This window comes from Melospiza melodia, chromosome 27 (genome assembly GCF_035770615.1).
Source record: "Melospiza melodia melodia isolate bMelMel2 chromosome 27, bMelMel2.pri, whole genome shotgun sequence".
NCBI classification, from domain to species: domain Eukaryota; kingdom Metazoa; phylum Chordata; class Aves; order Passeriformes; family Passerellidae; genus Melospiza; species Melospiza melodia.
Genome location: NC_086220.1, coordinates 10,486,250 through 10,501,149, shown reverse-complemented (window position 1 = coordinate 10,501,149; position 14,900 = coordinate 10,486,250). Strand labels below are relative to the sequence as shown.

Below are 14,900 nucleotides of genomic sequence, written 5' to 3'. Positions count from 1 at the left end.
GGGATGCGGGGTGGGAGGTGCTGAGCGAGCCTCGGGCGAAGCCCCCCCGCGTGTCGGGAGCGCGGCTCGCCGGGGACACCTAGTGGCAGCGCCACCGAAGGACCCCCGCCCCACGGAGGGGCTGCTGGGCACGGGAGGGGGGCGCAAAGCCGGCGCCCCTGTCCCCCAGAGGAGAGGCGGCCTCCCCTGTTTGCCCGTGCCCCGATGATGGGCCGCAGCAGCTCGGGGGATCAGCCCCTGGTTCGGCCCGTGCGGGGACTGGCACAGGGGTGGGGGGCACTTAAGTGAGCCCCCCTTGTGTGGGGCTGACCCTGCACATCCCTTCCTTTGCAGAGAGCTCAAGTGCAATAGCAGGAGCAGCAGCAAAGCCGAGGGTAAGTTCCAGCCCCAGCCCTCCCCTCAGCCACCCAAACTCTGCCCCTGGGGTGGGAAAACCCAGACCCTCACCCCTCTTCACGTGGGAGCGGGAGTGTGCCGGAGTTCCTGCTGTGGGGAGGACATCCAGCCCCCTGCTCCTGAGCTGGGGAAGGCACCAGGTCCCCCAGGGCCTCGTTTTCCCAGCTGTGAGCAGGGCTGTCACATTCCCGCGGTGCCGGTCGGGTCATGGCTGCTGACAGGGCGGAGGGAGCTGGGGGATGGCTGTGGGCACCTCATCCCTGGGAGCAGGGGGTTGGGGTGAGGCTCTGCTGGCTGTGCTTGGCTTGCAGTGCCTGCGGAGCCTCACTGTGCCCCTCTCTGCCGCCCGTAGGTCCTGGTGTCACCTTCCCTGACCCCCATGTCAGCAACTGCTCGGCCAAGCGGCACGCGGGGGAGGAGGAGGTCAGGATGCGCGTGAAGCCCCCGGGCCCAGTGGTAACGACCAGCGTTGTGCGTGGCTCGCCAGACTACGTCCGAGAGCCCAAGTTCTACCCGCCGGGACACCCGGTGCAGCGGCCGCCCGCCTGCCCGGCCGAGAAGGCGCTGTCCTGCAGCGTGCTCAGCTTCCCTGAGGGCTCGTGCCCCGCGCTCGGCCGGGAGCACCAGCCAGGCTCGCTGCTGCACGGCGACCCGGCCGACCGCTGCCAGAGCGTCCACGGGGGCACCAAGGCGGCCGAGGAGCTGCTGGGCTGCGCCGGGGAGCCCCGGATCCTGGGGGGCAGCACAGAGGAGGCCTCTGCCCGCGACCGGGCGCCCAAAACCTTCCCCAACGCGACGCTGGCCTCGGGCCGCTGCAACGTAGACGGCATCCTCGCCTTGCTCCGCAGCAAGTGCGGCAACGGGCACATCAACCTCCACCCTGTGGTGCAGCTCATCGACATCATGAAGGACCTCAACCGCCTCTCCGAGGACCTCAAGAACAGCGGGGTGCACCTGGACTGTGGCAGCCTCCGTGGCGGCGGCGGGGCCCACGAGGACAGCCGCCTCCTGCCCGCTGACCGGGACCTGCAGTACAGCTTCTTCTCCTCGCCCTCCCTGGCCAACAGCATCCGCAGCCCCGAGGAGCGGGGGGTGCTCCTCAAATCCGACCCGTCCCGGCACCCCCGGCCCCCGGCCCGTGACGGAGAGCCCGAGGGAGGCGGGGGGAGCACCCCGCAGCCCCCAGGACACGCTGTGGGTGTGGGGGACGTCTCCAAAGCCTCGGCAGACGAAGCTGGCTGCTCCCAGCCCGATGCCAGCGATTACTCGGAACTGGCCGAGGCGGACATCCTGAACGAGCTGGCCTCCCTGGCTTGCCCGGGTACACAGCTGCTGGAGTCGCAGGCGATGGAGCCGCAGCCCCAGTTGCTGCCAGCCCAAGAGCTGGACTCCCAATCCCGGCTGTTGGATTCCCAGTCCCTGGAGTCACAGCCCCAGCTGCTTGATTCCCAGAGCCTGGAGCCGCTGCCAGAGTCGCTGGAGCTGCAAAACCTGGAGCCGTTGGGGCTGCAGTCGCTGGAGCCGCTGTCCGAGTCTCTGGAGCTGCAGTCGCTGGAGCCTCTGTCCGAGTCGCTGGAGCTGCAGTCACTGGAGCCGCTGGCAGAGCCTCTGGGGCTGCAGACCCTGGAGCCGCTGCCCGGAGCGCTGGAGCCCCCGCTGCTGCCCACTGAGCCCTCGCTGCTGGAGCCGCAGCCACTGGGCACCGTCTCGGAGCTGCTGGAGGCGCAGCCGGGCGCCGGGGACCCTCTGCGGCCCCACGGGCTGCAACCCCGGCTCGGGGGGTGTCCCCTGAGCACCATGGTGAAGCGGGGTCCCTGTGGGGGCCGGGGGGCCGGGCGGTGCGGCGAGGACCACCGCAAGTACGCCCTGCGCCGGACTGATAAGCCAAAGATGCTGTGCCGCCGGAGGAGGGCGGGCCGAGGGCGCCGGGTGGACATCACCCCCGAGAGCCACGTGCTGTCCCCCCTCACCCTGCCCGCTGAGCTGCCCCCCGGGCCCGAGGAGCCTGAGCCTGACACGCCGGTGCTGAGCCCCCCGCCGCCACCGCCTCCCACCACGCTGGACCCCAACGAGATGCCCAAAGCCCCCGCGGCAGGGAAGAAGAGCAAGTGCCGGGGGGTGAGGAAGATGGTGGTGAAGATGGCCAAGATCCCCGTGTCCCTGGGGAGGAGGAACAAGACCACCTACAAGGTGTCATCGCTCAGCAGCAACCTGAACCTGGAGGGGAAGGAGCTGGCAGCCAGCAGCTCCATGGAGCCCACGCCGCTGCTCAAGATGAAGAACAATGGGCGCAATGTGGTCGTGGTGTTCCCCCCTGGCGAGATGCCCATTATCCTGAAGCGCAAGCGGGGCCGGCCTCCCAAAAACCTGCTGCTGGGCCAAGCCAAGCCCAAGGAGCCCACCCCAGAAGTGAAGAAGAGGAGGAGGAGGAAGCAGAAGCTGGCCTCACCCCAGCCCTCCTACATCGCGGACACCAATGACAGCAAGGCCGACTACTCGGATGTGTTGGCCAAGCTGGCCTTCCTGAACCGACAGAGCCAGTGCTCGGGGCGCTGCTCGCCGCCCCGCTGCTGGACCCCCAGCGAGCCCGAGTCCATCCACCAGGCCCCCGACACCCAGAGCATCTCCCACTTCCTGCACCGTGTCCAGGGCTTCCGCCGGCGCGGCGGCAAGGCCGGGGGCTTCGGTGGGCGCGGGGGCGGCCACGCCGCCCGCGCCGCACGCTGCTCCTTCAGCGACTTCTTTGAGGGCATCGGGAAGAAGAAGAAAGCGCCCACGGCCCTCCACGCTGACCCCGTGCACCCCCGCAAGCGCGGCCGGCTGGAGCCCGACCCTGTGGGCAAGCCCAAGCGGAAGCGACGGGCGCGCAAGAACGGGGCCCTGTTCCCCGAGCCCAACTCCGGGCAGAGCTTCGGGGACGGCCCGGCCGCAGAGTGGGGTGGGGGCGAGAAGGGCAGCCCCTGGGCCCCCCACCACGGCCACCCCGGCGGCCAGCCTGGGCGCAACGGTGGCTACCAAGGGGCCGAGGCGAGGCCCTTCCACGCTGCGGGGCTGGAGTCGGGCTCCTCTGGCCGCGCTGGTTTCTATGCTGGCAGCGCACCGTCCTCACAGACAGAGGCCGGCCCGGAGCGGCACAGCCTCTTCACCGGCTACTTCCGCTCCTTGCTGGACTCCGATGACTCCTCCGACCTGCTGGACTTCGCCCTCTCCGCGTCCCGCTCCGAGTCCCGCAAATCGGCGGCCGCCTACTCAGCGCCCCCGGCCGCGCTGCCCGGCCAGCGGGGCATGGCTGCCTACGCTGCCCGCGGCGGCAAAGTGCCGGCGGCCAGCCCCGGCGCCGAGGCCTTCCACGCGGCCATGCAGGGCCGGCCAGCGTTCCCGCCCGGCCGCGCCTCCAGCGCCTACGGGGTCACCCAAGGCTCCTCCGAGTGCCGGGGCACCGAGTCCTTCCCCAAACTGGCTCCACCGTCGGCCGTGTCCCGGTCGCCCACGGCTCACCCGGCAGCCAGTGGCACCCCCGGCTACTCCCCGTATGGCAGCTACGGCGGCGCCGGGCAGAGCGTGGCACCCGCCAGCGTGTTCCCGCCAGGAAAACAGTACCCATCAGCACAGGACTGCCCCAACAGCAAGGACTGCAGCTTCGCCTACGGCAGCGGCAGCAGCCTCCCGTCCTCGCCCAGCAGTGCCCACAGTGCCGGCTACGCGCCACCGACAGCTGGTCCCAGTTTGCCGCTGGGAAAAGCCGCCTTCTTCAACAGTGCCGAGCAGGGGGGGCAGTTCTCCAGCGCCGCGCACACGCCCCTGCGCTGTGACAGCCGCGCCAGCACCGTCTCGCCCGGCGGCTACATGGTGCCCAAGGGGTCAGCGTCCTTCCAGGCCTCCCCTGAAAACTGCCGGCAGTTCCCCAGCTCCGCGCCGTGGGCCTTCCGGCAGGGCTACGGAGGGTTGGACTGGAGCTCAGAAGCCTTCAGCCAGCTCTACAACCCGGGCTTCGAGTGCCACCTCAATGAACCCAACGTCATCCTGGACATCTCCAACTACACCCCGCAGAAAGCCAAGCAGCAGACAGTCTCCGAGACCTTCTCGGAGTCCTCCTCTGACAGCACCCAGTTCAACCAGCCGGCTGGTTACCGGCGCGCCAACAGCGAGGCGTCCTCCAGCGAGGGCCAGTCCAGCCTCTCCAGCCTGGAGAAGCTGATGATGGACTGGAATGAGGCATCGTCCGCCCCTGGCTACAACTGGAACCAGAGCGTCCTCTTCCAGAGCAACTCCAAGCCCGGTCGAGGCCGACGGAAGAAGGTGGACATGTTCGATACCTCCCACCTGAGTTTCTCCTCCTCTTCCTCTTCTTCCTCCGTGTACCCCTCCAAGAGGAACACGGGACCCCGGCAGCCCCGGGGCTCCCGAGGGGCTTGTGCCTCCAAGAAGGAGAGGGGGACGGGCAAAGCCAAGTTCCCCACCAAGTCGCAGGCGGTGAACCCCCTGTTCCAGGACAGCACGGACCTGGGCTTGGACTACTACAGCGGGGACAGCAGCATGTCCCCCCTGCCCTCACAGTCCCGGGGCTTTGGGGTGGGGGAGCGGGACCCCTGCGACTACAGCGGCCCCTACTCCATGAACCCCTCCACCCCCTCGGATGGGACCTTTGTGCAGGGGTTCCAGAGCGACTCCCCCGGGCTGGGGCAGCCAGATTTGGAGAGCAAGCACTTCCCTGCCCTCCCGCACCAGCTGGCGGCCCCCGGCCAGCAGACTGTGTTCGAGGCCGGTTTGCAGAAAGCCTTCTCGCCCAACTGCTCCCCGACCCTGGCCTTCAAGGAGGACCTGCGGGCAGGCAGCATGCGGAAGCTGCCCGCCTGCGACTCGCTCAAACACAGCATGCAGGGGGGGGCCCTGCCCCACGCCCCGCACCTGGCCTGCCGCGACCTCCCCATGCCTCAAGCGCACTATGACTCCCCCAGCTGCAAAAACCCCCCGTACTGGTATTCCCCCAACGCCAGCACCCGCAGCCCTTCCTACGACGGCAAGGCGGGGGCTGGCATGCTGGTGGACTTCATGGGCAGGACGGACCCCCCGTGTCTGAACCCCCACTTGGGCAGCCCGAGCAGCACCCACCCCTCCAAGGGCGAGAAGGAGCCCTTGGAGATGTCCCGGGCCCACCACCGGGGACCCTACGCTTGTCCCTTGATCAATGACTTGAACATCTCCCCCGTACCGAGAGACTCAATGTTGCAGCTGCAGGACAACTACAGGTACCCCAGTTTTGCACCCCAAGGGCACCCCGTCATGGCCCCCAGCCAGAAGAGCGGGTTTTTGGGACCCATGGTAGAGCAACAGCACCCTGAGGACACTTTTACGGTCACCTCATTGTAGTGTCTGCTGACGTGCCAACGGGACAACGAGGTTTTGTTACAGGGTAGGTGGGGGAGAACCTGGGAGCGAGGGTGGCAGGAGGGGACACAGGGGACCCTCAGGGCCCTTCTCATCGTGTCCCCCTCTCTCTCCATGTTGTGTTTCTCTTTCAGAGGTAATTTAGCCAGCACTTTTTTCTGGAACACTTTTCAAGTTCTGTATTTAACTGGGATTGGAACCGTTTGTTTGTTTTCTTAAAAAAAAAAGAAAAAAGAAAAAAAAGAAAGAAAAAAGGAGAAAAAAAGGAAAAAAAGGAGAAAAAAAAGATAAAAAAGATAAAAAATAAGTGAAACAAAAGGAAAAAATTAATAATAATGGATGAAGAGAGAAACCCCCCGTTTTTCCCCCTCCGCACTCAAACCCACTCCGCCTGCCAAGCTCCAGCTCTGCTTCCCGGACTGCCGCCCCCCCCGCCCCGCAGCAGGACAATCGGACGGACGGACGGACGGACAGAGCGCAGGCCCGGCGCAGGGGCGCGGGCAGGGAGGGCAGGGGGGCTCTGGGGGTCAGCGCTGGGTGCCCCCTGCCCACAGCCCGGCCGGGGCCCCTCGGCCGCCCCGGGGAGGCTGTTTGGGGATTCTTTTCTGTTCTGGTCCCTCCCCGCCCGCTGTCGCCTGGGGCTGCTCCCGCCGGACGGACAGCGATGGGTGCTGCTGAAGCGCTGACCCCTCCAGCTTGGCAGCGTCGCCAGCGGGGCTCGGAGACGCCACCGTCACCAGGTGAGTGCCACCTGTGCCAGCTCTGCCCCCCAGCCAGGCTGTGCCAGCTGTGCCCCCCAACCAGGCTGTGCCAGCTGTGCCCGCCAGCCAGGCTGTGCTGGGTGCTCCGTGCCCTGGTGGGCTCCCTGACCCACCTGCACCCACCCTCAGGGTGCCCCTGGCCCTGCTGGGCTGTGAGCCCTTGGGTGTTGTCTCACCAAGCCCCAAACTGGGGACCCTGCAGGCTGCAGAGCCTGGGGCTGGCTGGGGCCCGGGCTGCGGGGTGCAGGGTGTGCCAGGTGAGGGGGTGTGGGTGCCCCAGACCCCTGTTCGGGTGCCACATGGGGCCAGCAGGACCCGAGAACCCTGGGTCCGTGGGTGCCAGACAAGAATGAGCAGGAATCCGGAGTGCAGGGCTGGATGGGAAGGACACAGATCCCCTGGGACATGGGTGCCACATTGGGGTGAACGGGACCCCCAGATCCCCTGGGACATGGGTGCCACACTGGGGTGAATGGGACCCCCAGATCCCCTGGGACATGGGTGCCACACTGGGGTGAATGGGACCCCCAGATCCCCTGGGACATGGGTGCCACACTGGGGTGAATGGGACCCCCAGATCCCCTGGGACATGGGTGCCACACTGGGGTGAATGGGACCCCAGATACCTGAGTGTTGGGGTGCCAGGTGGGGATGAGCAGGACCCCAGATCCCCTGGGTGTTGAGGTGCCAGGCTGGGGTGAATGGGACCCCAGATCCCTGAGTGCTGGGGTGCCAGATGAAGGAGGTAGGCATGTCCCCAGTCCCCGGGTGTGTGGGCGATGCCAGATTTGGGGTACAGCACCCCGTCCCCCGGGTTTGGGGGTGCCAGATGAAGGACGTGGGCAGGACCCCAGCCCCTGGGTATGGGGGTGCTGGGGGGCCGGGGGCGGGCAGGCAGCCCAGGGCGGGACCCTCACCCCTCTCTCCCTCTGCCCCCAGCCCCGGCACCCCCAGCGCTGCGCCCCCCGCCCGTCGCGGCCGCCGGAGCGGAGCAGAGCAGAGGAGATGGAGAGGAGACGGAGAGGAGGGGGCGCCTCCGGAGGGGACCCCGCCCGCCGCCCCCGCTTCGCCCCCGGCCCCGCCTCGGCCGTGGCGCCGGCGCCGCGTTCTCTCTCTCCTCCCAGCCAGAAGCAGCAGAGGGACTCTTTAAGTTTTATTTTTTATTTGATTAATTTTCATTTTCTGCACAAAACCAGCAATTGTAAATACTTTTGAAGAAAGAAGTTAAAAAAAAAAATGTTTAAGGATAAAAAAAAAAAAAAAAAATTTAAAAAGCTGAAAAATCATAAAAAAAAAAAAAAAAGAGAGGGAGAGAATCATGCACCGGAGGGAGAATCCAAAAATGATGGAGAACTGGTCTAAAGCATCCAAGAGGTTAATATGCAGCAGAAAAGAGCAAAACCCCCCAGTATGCACTGAGAAAAAATTTATTTACAGATCGAGCAACAAAAAAAAAAAAAAGAAAAAAAAGAAAAAAGTGACAATAACCTATTTATTGTATATAATGTTTTATTATAAATCGTGTCTTGTATATTGCATTCTGTACATCTGCTGTGGTTTTGTGGTGTGCAACTTCCGCATGGGTTCCTTGGGTTTCCGTTGCCTTTTTTTTAATGATTCAATGATGATTTGAGTTTTATTTTTATTATTATTCTGAAGAACGAAGGCGGGTTTTTGATTTTTTTTTTGTGTTGGGTTTTTTGGTTGGTTTTTTTTTTTTTTTTTGGCAGTACACACCCAAAGATCCAAATTTGTATAAAAACAAAAAGGAGTTTAAAAAAAAAAAAAAAAAAAAAAAAAAAAAGAAGAAAAAAAACTTTAAAAAAAAAAAGGAAAAAAAAAATAAGGACTAAATCAATCACAGACCCTCTTGGTGGGGAGGGGGAATGAGGGGCTGGGGTAAAGGGGGTCCCTTTCCCGGGGTCCCCGGGGCGGTGGCGGCGGCGAGCTCAGGGTGTGGGTGCGTGTGTGGGTGCCAGGTGGGCTTTGGGGTCCTCTCCTCCCACAAATTCCCTGTGTGTCCCCCCCCCCCTCCTCGAGAGTTTGGCAATCTCTGTGCAGCTTTGTGGGTTGTGCAAAAAAAGAGAAAACACACACACACACACACACACACAAAGAGAAGAAAACCACCCTGAAATGGATAAAAAAGGCAAAATTCACAAAAAAGGAAAAAAAAATAAAAGGGAGAACTACCCAAATTTGGTCGAAATACCCCCTCCTTCCCCCGCCCCCCCAGCTGCCCTGTGCAGTGCTTGTGCTGCCCTGGCCAGAGGGGCCACCGTGAGCCCCCGGCCCCCGCTTTGCCCCTCAAACGGTCTTTTTGTGTTATTTAGGAAGGAATTTTTAATAGGCACTTTTTTTATATTAAAAAGAAACCTATATATTGAGCGATGCCCGCTGCTTTCTTGCTTCTCTTTTTTGGGGGAGCACGGCCTGGCTGTGCCGGGGGCGGGTGTTGGAGGGAGCCTGACCCTCCCTGGATTTTGGGGGCAGAATTGCACCAAGAAAGCTGAATTTTGGTACAAACAGGGACGCGGTGCCACCCGAGGGCGCAGGGGACAGTGCCAGGGCCCGGTGGCACTGTGGGGACATACGGGGGGGGCTCTGCAGGCAGGAGGGGTGTGCCCACCTGGCACCGCTGGGGTGAAGGGGCACAGGGGCACAGGAGATGGATTGCAGAAGCGTCACCGCCAGAAGGGAGCAAAGAGAGGAGGAAAATAAGGACAGAACAAATAAAATTCAGAAATGCACCAACCTCCAGCCTGGGAAGGCGAAGGCAGCAGCTTCTGGGAGAGGAGAAGGGGGTCCGGGGTTGGGGGGCACAGCTACCTGTGGGGGGGAGAGGGGAGAGGGGCCAGGGTGGGAGAGGGGAGCAGTGACACGGTGGGACAGGTGAGCAGTGCCCAGGTGGGACAGGTGAGCAGTGCCAGGCTGGGGAGGTGAGCAGTGCCATGCTAGGACAGGTGAGCGGTGACACGCTAGGACAGGTGAGCAGTGCCCAGGTGGGACAGGTGAGCGGTGCCAGGAGAGGGGAGCGGTGCCAGGGTGGGGAGCTGAGCAGTGACACAGTGGGACAGGTGGGCAGTGCCCAGGTTAAGGAGGTGAGTGGTGCCAGCGGGGTCGGGGCTGTGGAGGAGCCCGCGGGGATGCTGAGGGGCTGGGGGGATGCTCAGGGACCCCCCCTCTGTGCTGGGGGTGCTGGGGAGGGTGGGGTGAGGGTTGCAGCCCCCCCTTCCCACCGTGCTCACACAGAGGACAGGGCTGGGGGGAACGGGGCCCACCGGGGGCACCCCCGTGTTGTGCTTCCACCCTGGTGGGCACCAATGTCCCCTGGCTGTGGCATAACGGGGGAAACTGAGGCACGGGAGCAGCCTGGGGGCTCCAGCCATCCGTGGTGCCGTGCCTGCATCCAGCGCCCATCTCAAGGTGCTGAACCCCCCTCTGGCCCCTCCTGCCTGGTCTCATGGGGGTCCATGACCCTTCATTCCCAGCTTGCCTCCGGTTTCCCACCAGCATCAAATTTACTCTCTCCCACCCCATTTTCCCTCTCTCCCATCTCAGGTCACAACAAGCAGCCCTGAAAGACGATGAAATTCCCCTCAGTGGGTAAATCCCACCAGGAAGCATCACCTGGCACAACCAGAGCCTCGCTGGATACGACTAGCTGCTTGGACCACAGCTGGATTTCACTTATTTTATTATTTTTTGTCTTTTTTTAAGCCTCAATTATATCTCTGAAGCAGCATGAGCCACTCTGGAGCCTGAAAAAAACTCGTGATGGGGCTGATTGTTGGGGATTGATCAGCACAGCCCAGCACTGCCTGGGTTTGCTGGGGGAAAGGAGGGAAAAGCTCAAAATCTGGGGGGAAATGATTGTTTTGCTATTTTTTAATTTGTTTAGCATGGATTTTTGGAAGGTTTCTGGGAGCTGCATTTGGGAGCACCCAGGGTGAGTCCGGCACGGCCACGTGGTGCGCAGGGATGTGGGGTGAGCCGGGTCCTGGTGCCTGGCTGTGCCTCGGGATGGAAATGATGGTTTTAATTAAGCAGCTCTGCTGGGAGGAGGGCTCTGGCCTCTCAGGATGCTGCAGCTTGGAGACAGGGATGCTGCAGGGCCGTGGGATCGGGGATGCTGCACTCAGAGGGGCCCAGGGCTGGGCCAGCACGGAGCCAGAGCGCTGGATCCGTGGGGAGAAGGATGTGGAGAGGCTGAGAGGGCTGTGCCGGGATCCAGCTCCCACCTGGCAAAGGCAGCTCTGCTTCCATTTCCACTGGCACCATCCCTTGGAAACACGGCCGGAATTTGCCCCCTGCCCCTGCTTTTCCCCCTGGAGCCGGGGCAATTCCCCATTCGCGGGGCTGTGCAGGGCTCGGGACGGTGTGCACGGATGGATACACACGTGTTGCACGCCCCTGCGCCCCAGTCCTGGCACGGGGAGCGCACGGATTGCACACACACGTGTTGCACGCCCGTGTGCCCCAATCCCGGCACGGGGAGCACACGGGATGCCTGTGCCGGTGCCGGTGCCGGGGTCCCCCGGGCCGTGTCCCCCTCGCCAGGCAGGGCAGCAGCCGAGCCGCCCTCGCCCCGCAGGGCTGGAGCTGCCGGCAGCTTTGGACACCCCCTTCTCCTTCAAATTAATGGCTGTGCCGTGAAGAAAATTGAAGCCATTATTCTTCGCTCGCATCCTTTATACGCACCAACTTCAAGCACTTGACATGCTAATCACAGCTAACGAGGGAGGGAGGCGATTTCCCACGTCAGACCCGCAATCCAGCGGAGCCGGCTGGGGAGCGGCTCCGTGTCGGGGGCCCGGGCACCCCCGGAGCGGCACCTGCGCCCGCCCGGCCCTTCCCGCAGCGGTGCCAGCGGTGCCAGCGGTGCCAGCCCCTCCTGCCGCCCCTCCTGCCGCCCCCACGGCGGTGCCAGCCCGCCCTCTCCGGTCCCACTGCAGCCGGGATGGGGATGCGGGTGCCGGCGGTGCCAGCCCGGCCGAGCCCAGCCGGGGCACCGGACCAGCCCTGCCTTGCCCAGAGCGGCGGCCGGGCCCGTGGAAGGCTCCCGCGAGCCCCGCGTGTCCGTCCCCGCCGCCCTGGCGGGTCCAGCCGCGCTCCCGCAGCCGCCTGCCCATGCAGGGCTGGATCCGGCCCAGCCGCCAGCCGGGCAGAAAGCTCTGGAGTCCATTAACATTCCCCGGAGCGATCTAATCCCCCTCTCTGCCCTGGCTCTGGCTTTCACTCGGGTTTTAATCAAGCCCAGGCTGGCGCCTCTGCAATCAGGGGGGCGGATGGCACCCAGCTCCCGGTGGCACATGGGTGCTGCTGGCCCCGGAGGGTGCCAGGGACGAGGGGGCAGAGGGGCAGCGTGCTCGCAGGGGTCTCCACTCTCTGGTAATTTTAAAAGGCATTTTGGAGCCAGAGGAGCTGAGCTCAGCAGAGCCAGGGCCAGCAAAGCCAGGGAATAAAAGCACAGGCGGCTGCAGGGTTGTTATTAATATTTGCTGGATGGTGGTGGAGGGAGGGCTCGGCACTGGGGGGGAATAGCAGGCTGGGGTCCCTGGCAAGGGAGGGGGGGGTTGGCAGCTGGATGTTCCTTCCCAGCACCCCAGTGATGGGTGGGGGGTGCAGGACCTGTGCCAGCACTCCTGGGGGCTCAGCTGGGGCAGGAGTGGGGCTCCCCACACCAACAGCCCTGAAACACAGCACTGGGGACTCAACAGAGGCTGAGGTGGTGTTCCCCACACCAACAGCCCCAAAACAAAGCACTGGGGCTCAGCTGGGGCAGGAATGATGCTCCCCGCACCAACATCCCTGAAACACAGCACTAGGGCTCAGCTGGGGCATCAAGGAGGATTGCGGGACCACGGAGGGTGCAGGGGGGCACCCCTGGCATTGTCCCCGGGCAGCAGAAGGCACAGGGGCACCTGGGGTGCCAAGATGAGCTTCCTGGTGCTTTGCCACTTCTCTGCTGCAGAGGAAGAAGGAGCTGGGAGGGCAGAGCCTCCATGGGGGTCCTGCATGGGCCCCCTTTGGCTGAGTCTGGGGGCTCTGCAGGGCCGTGATGGCCTTGCTGGGAGGGAAGGAACCAGGAGCGGGGCTGGATCCCCCCAGGATGGCAGTGGGGCTGGACTGGGGGCTCTGGGGATGTGGGAGGGGGAGGCACGGGGCAGCACGTGGAGTTTGGGGGGTAACATGAGAGCCATGCGTTTGTTTTTGTGGGGCCCGGGTGTGAGTTATCAGCAGCGGCAGAAGCGCGGTGCTTCCCGGCCGGGAGTTCACGCCGGCTCCTCGGGGAGGGATTAAGGGGATTATATTATTATTTGTTATCACTGAGGGGGGGAGCAAGGAGAAGAAACCTCCGTGGCTGGGAACTCTGCCTAATCTGTGCACAGATTAGCTGCCTGCCTGCGACCGGCCGGGCCGGGCTGCCCTGCGCCCGTCCCGCTGCGCTGGGAGCCCATGGGTGACGCGGGGTCATGGGCAGGGACACTCTGCCCCAGGGTGATGAGAGCCACGCCAAGGCTCTCCGTGTGCTGAGCTCATGGCCACAGCCAAGGTTTTCATCTCCTCTGGCCGTGGTGAGGGGACCTTGGATGGTTTGGGGGGATCTTGGCGGGCTCAGAGGGAGCTGGAGCTCAGCTGGGCAGCACAGGCAGGGATTTGTGCCTCCCTCAGCAGTGGGATGAGCCCCCAGTGACACCCCAGCATCCCCAGAGGATGGGGACGAGCTCAGCCCTGCTGGGTCTGTGCTGCTCCCTGCACATCCTGAGCCTCCCCTGCCTGGGGATGGAGGTGCCCCCGGATGTCTGGCACAGAGGGGCCCCTTGTCCTGCTCCAAGGGTGCAGAGTGCCACACCACGAGGCAGGGGAGCTGTGGGACCACCCTGGGTGCTCTGGGAGCTGGCGCACTCATCTCAGGAGACACAGCTATTTACTGGCCCCTCATTAAGCCCCCATCTCTATCTGCAGGGCCAGGAGTCCCCCCAGAACAGCCTCACACACGCACATCTTGAATTCTCCTTCCCCAAACCCCCAGTTCCCAGCAAGCAGGGGCCGAGGCAGGCTCACACACGGGGTGCAGGCACTGGGAGAGCCCCTCTGCAATTTTCCCTTGCCTGGAGCCTGCAGCCAGCAGCCCACTGCAGAGAGCCCATCATTAGAGCCCCTTCCACACACCCCATCCGCTGATGGACCCACGATTTCCTTTAGTCTTTTATTTACACTTTATTGCTCTTGTTTTTGCACTGGCAAAGCGCTGCTGGAGAGCACAGAAATCCTTCAGATCTCGGCTGGCAGCAGAGCTCTGCCTAATCATAGTCATTATCTGGAAGCAGGTAATGGGCATCTTTCCCATGTTAATTTGAAAACAGAATCAGCGAGAGCAGGACACCGGGGACGGAGCCTGTTCCCAGCACCAGCCGCTCCCTCTGGAGGGTTTTGGGGTGGCTCCGTGGGCGTTGGGGTGTGGGTTTGGGATGGGGGAACACAGAAACCCAGGCAGAGCCACATGCCAGGCCTCGTGGCTCAGTAAATCAGGCAGGAAAGGGGCTGCTGGCCGGAATCCCGCACGAATGGAGCCCGTCCTTGCTGCCACGGCAATAAAATCCCCCGGCCTTGTTTTTTTGGCGGAGAGGAGGATGATGGTGGCTCTCCCTCCTCCCCGCGCCACCGTCAGAACTTGCCCCCGTGGCTGGGTCCCTCGCTAACAAGGACTCGTCCCTTTCATCCCCGGCGGCAGGAGGGGATGGGCATGGAGGTGAGAGGCGAGGATTTCTCCCGGGGCCGGGAGGGGAAGGCTGGGTGGCGTTGGAGTTTCTTTTGCTGAGATACCATTAACGAGTGAGCAAAGGTTGCGGAGTCTCCATGGAGACAAGACAGCAAGAGAAGGGAGCGGGTGTGCGCTGGGTGAGAGCTGATTAGTAAATGTCAGCGGCACAGCCACTGCCCGCGCCACGCTGGCGCGGGGCCGCGCCGGGCACCTCCGAGGGTACCGGGCACCTCCGAGGGTACCGGGCACCTCCGAGGGTACCGGGCACGGCGGGCACCTCCCGGGCACCCCCGAGGGTACCGGGCACGGCGGGCACCTCCCGGGCACAGCGGGCACCTCCGAGGGTACCGGGCACAGCGAGCACCTCCTGAATGTCCCGGGCACACCCCGGGCACCTCTGAGAGTCCCGAGCACACCGGGCACCTCTCGGGCACCTCCTGAGGGTCCTGAGCATCTTTGACACCCCGGGCACTTCTCGAGCATCCCAGGCACACCAGGCACCTCCCGGGCACCTCTCGAGTGTCCCAGACACCCTGGGCACCTCTTCTGCATCCTGGGCACACCGGGCACCTCCTCTGCATCCTGCC

At 63.7% G+C, this 14,900-nt stretch overlaps 1 protein-coding gene across 2 annotated transcripts in view; it reads left to right on the top strand.

Annotated features, from left to right (window-relative positions):
• The window catches only part of AHDC1 (AT-hook DNA binding motif containing 1), a 51,679-nt gene extending 42,747 nt beyond the window's left edge, over positions 1 to 8,932 (top strand). For both annotated transcript variants that reach the window (XM_063177238.1, XM_063177237.1), the window contains exons 3-6: positions 334 to 374; positions 749 to 5,809; positions 5,919 to 6,524; positions 7,485 to 8,932. In XM_063177238.1, coding sequence (XP_063033308.1) covers positions 334 to 374; positions 749 to 5,766 — 5,059 coding nt within the window. In that variant the 3' untranslated portion in view covers positions 5,767 to 5,809; positions 5,919 to 6,524; positions 7,485 to 8,932. The remainder of the gene's footprint in view (positions 1 to 333; positions 375 to 748; positions 5,810 to 5,918; positions 6,525 to 7,484) is intronic.
• The last annotated feature ends 5,968 nt before the right edge of the window (positions 8,933 to 14,900 follow it).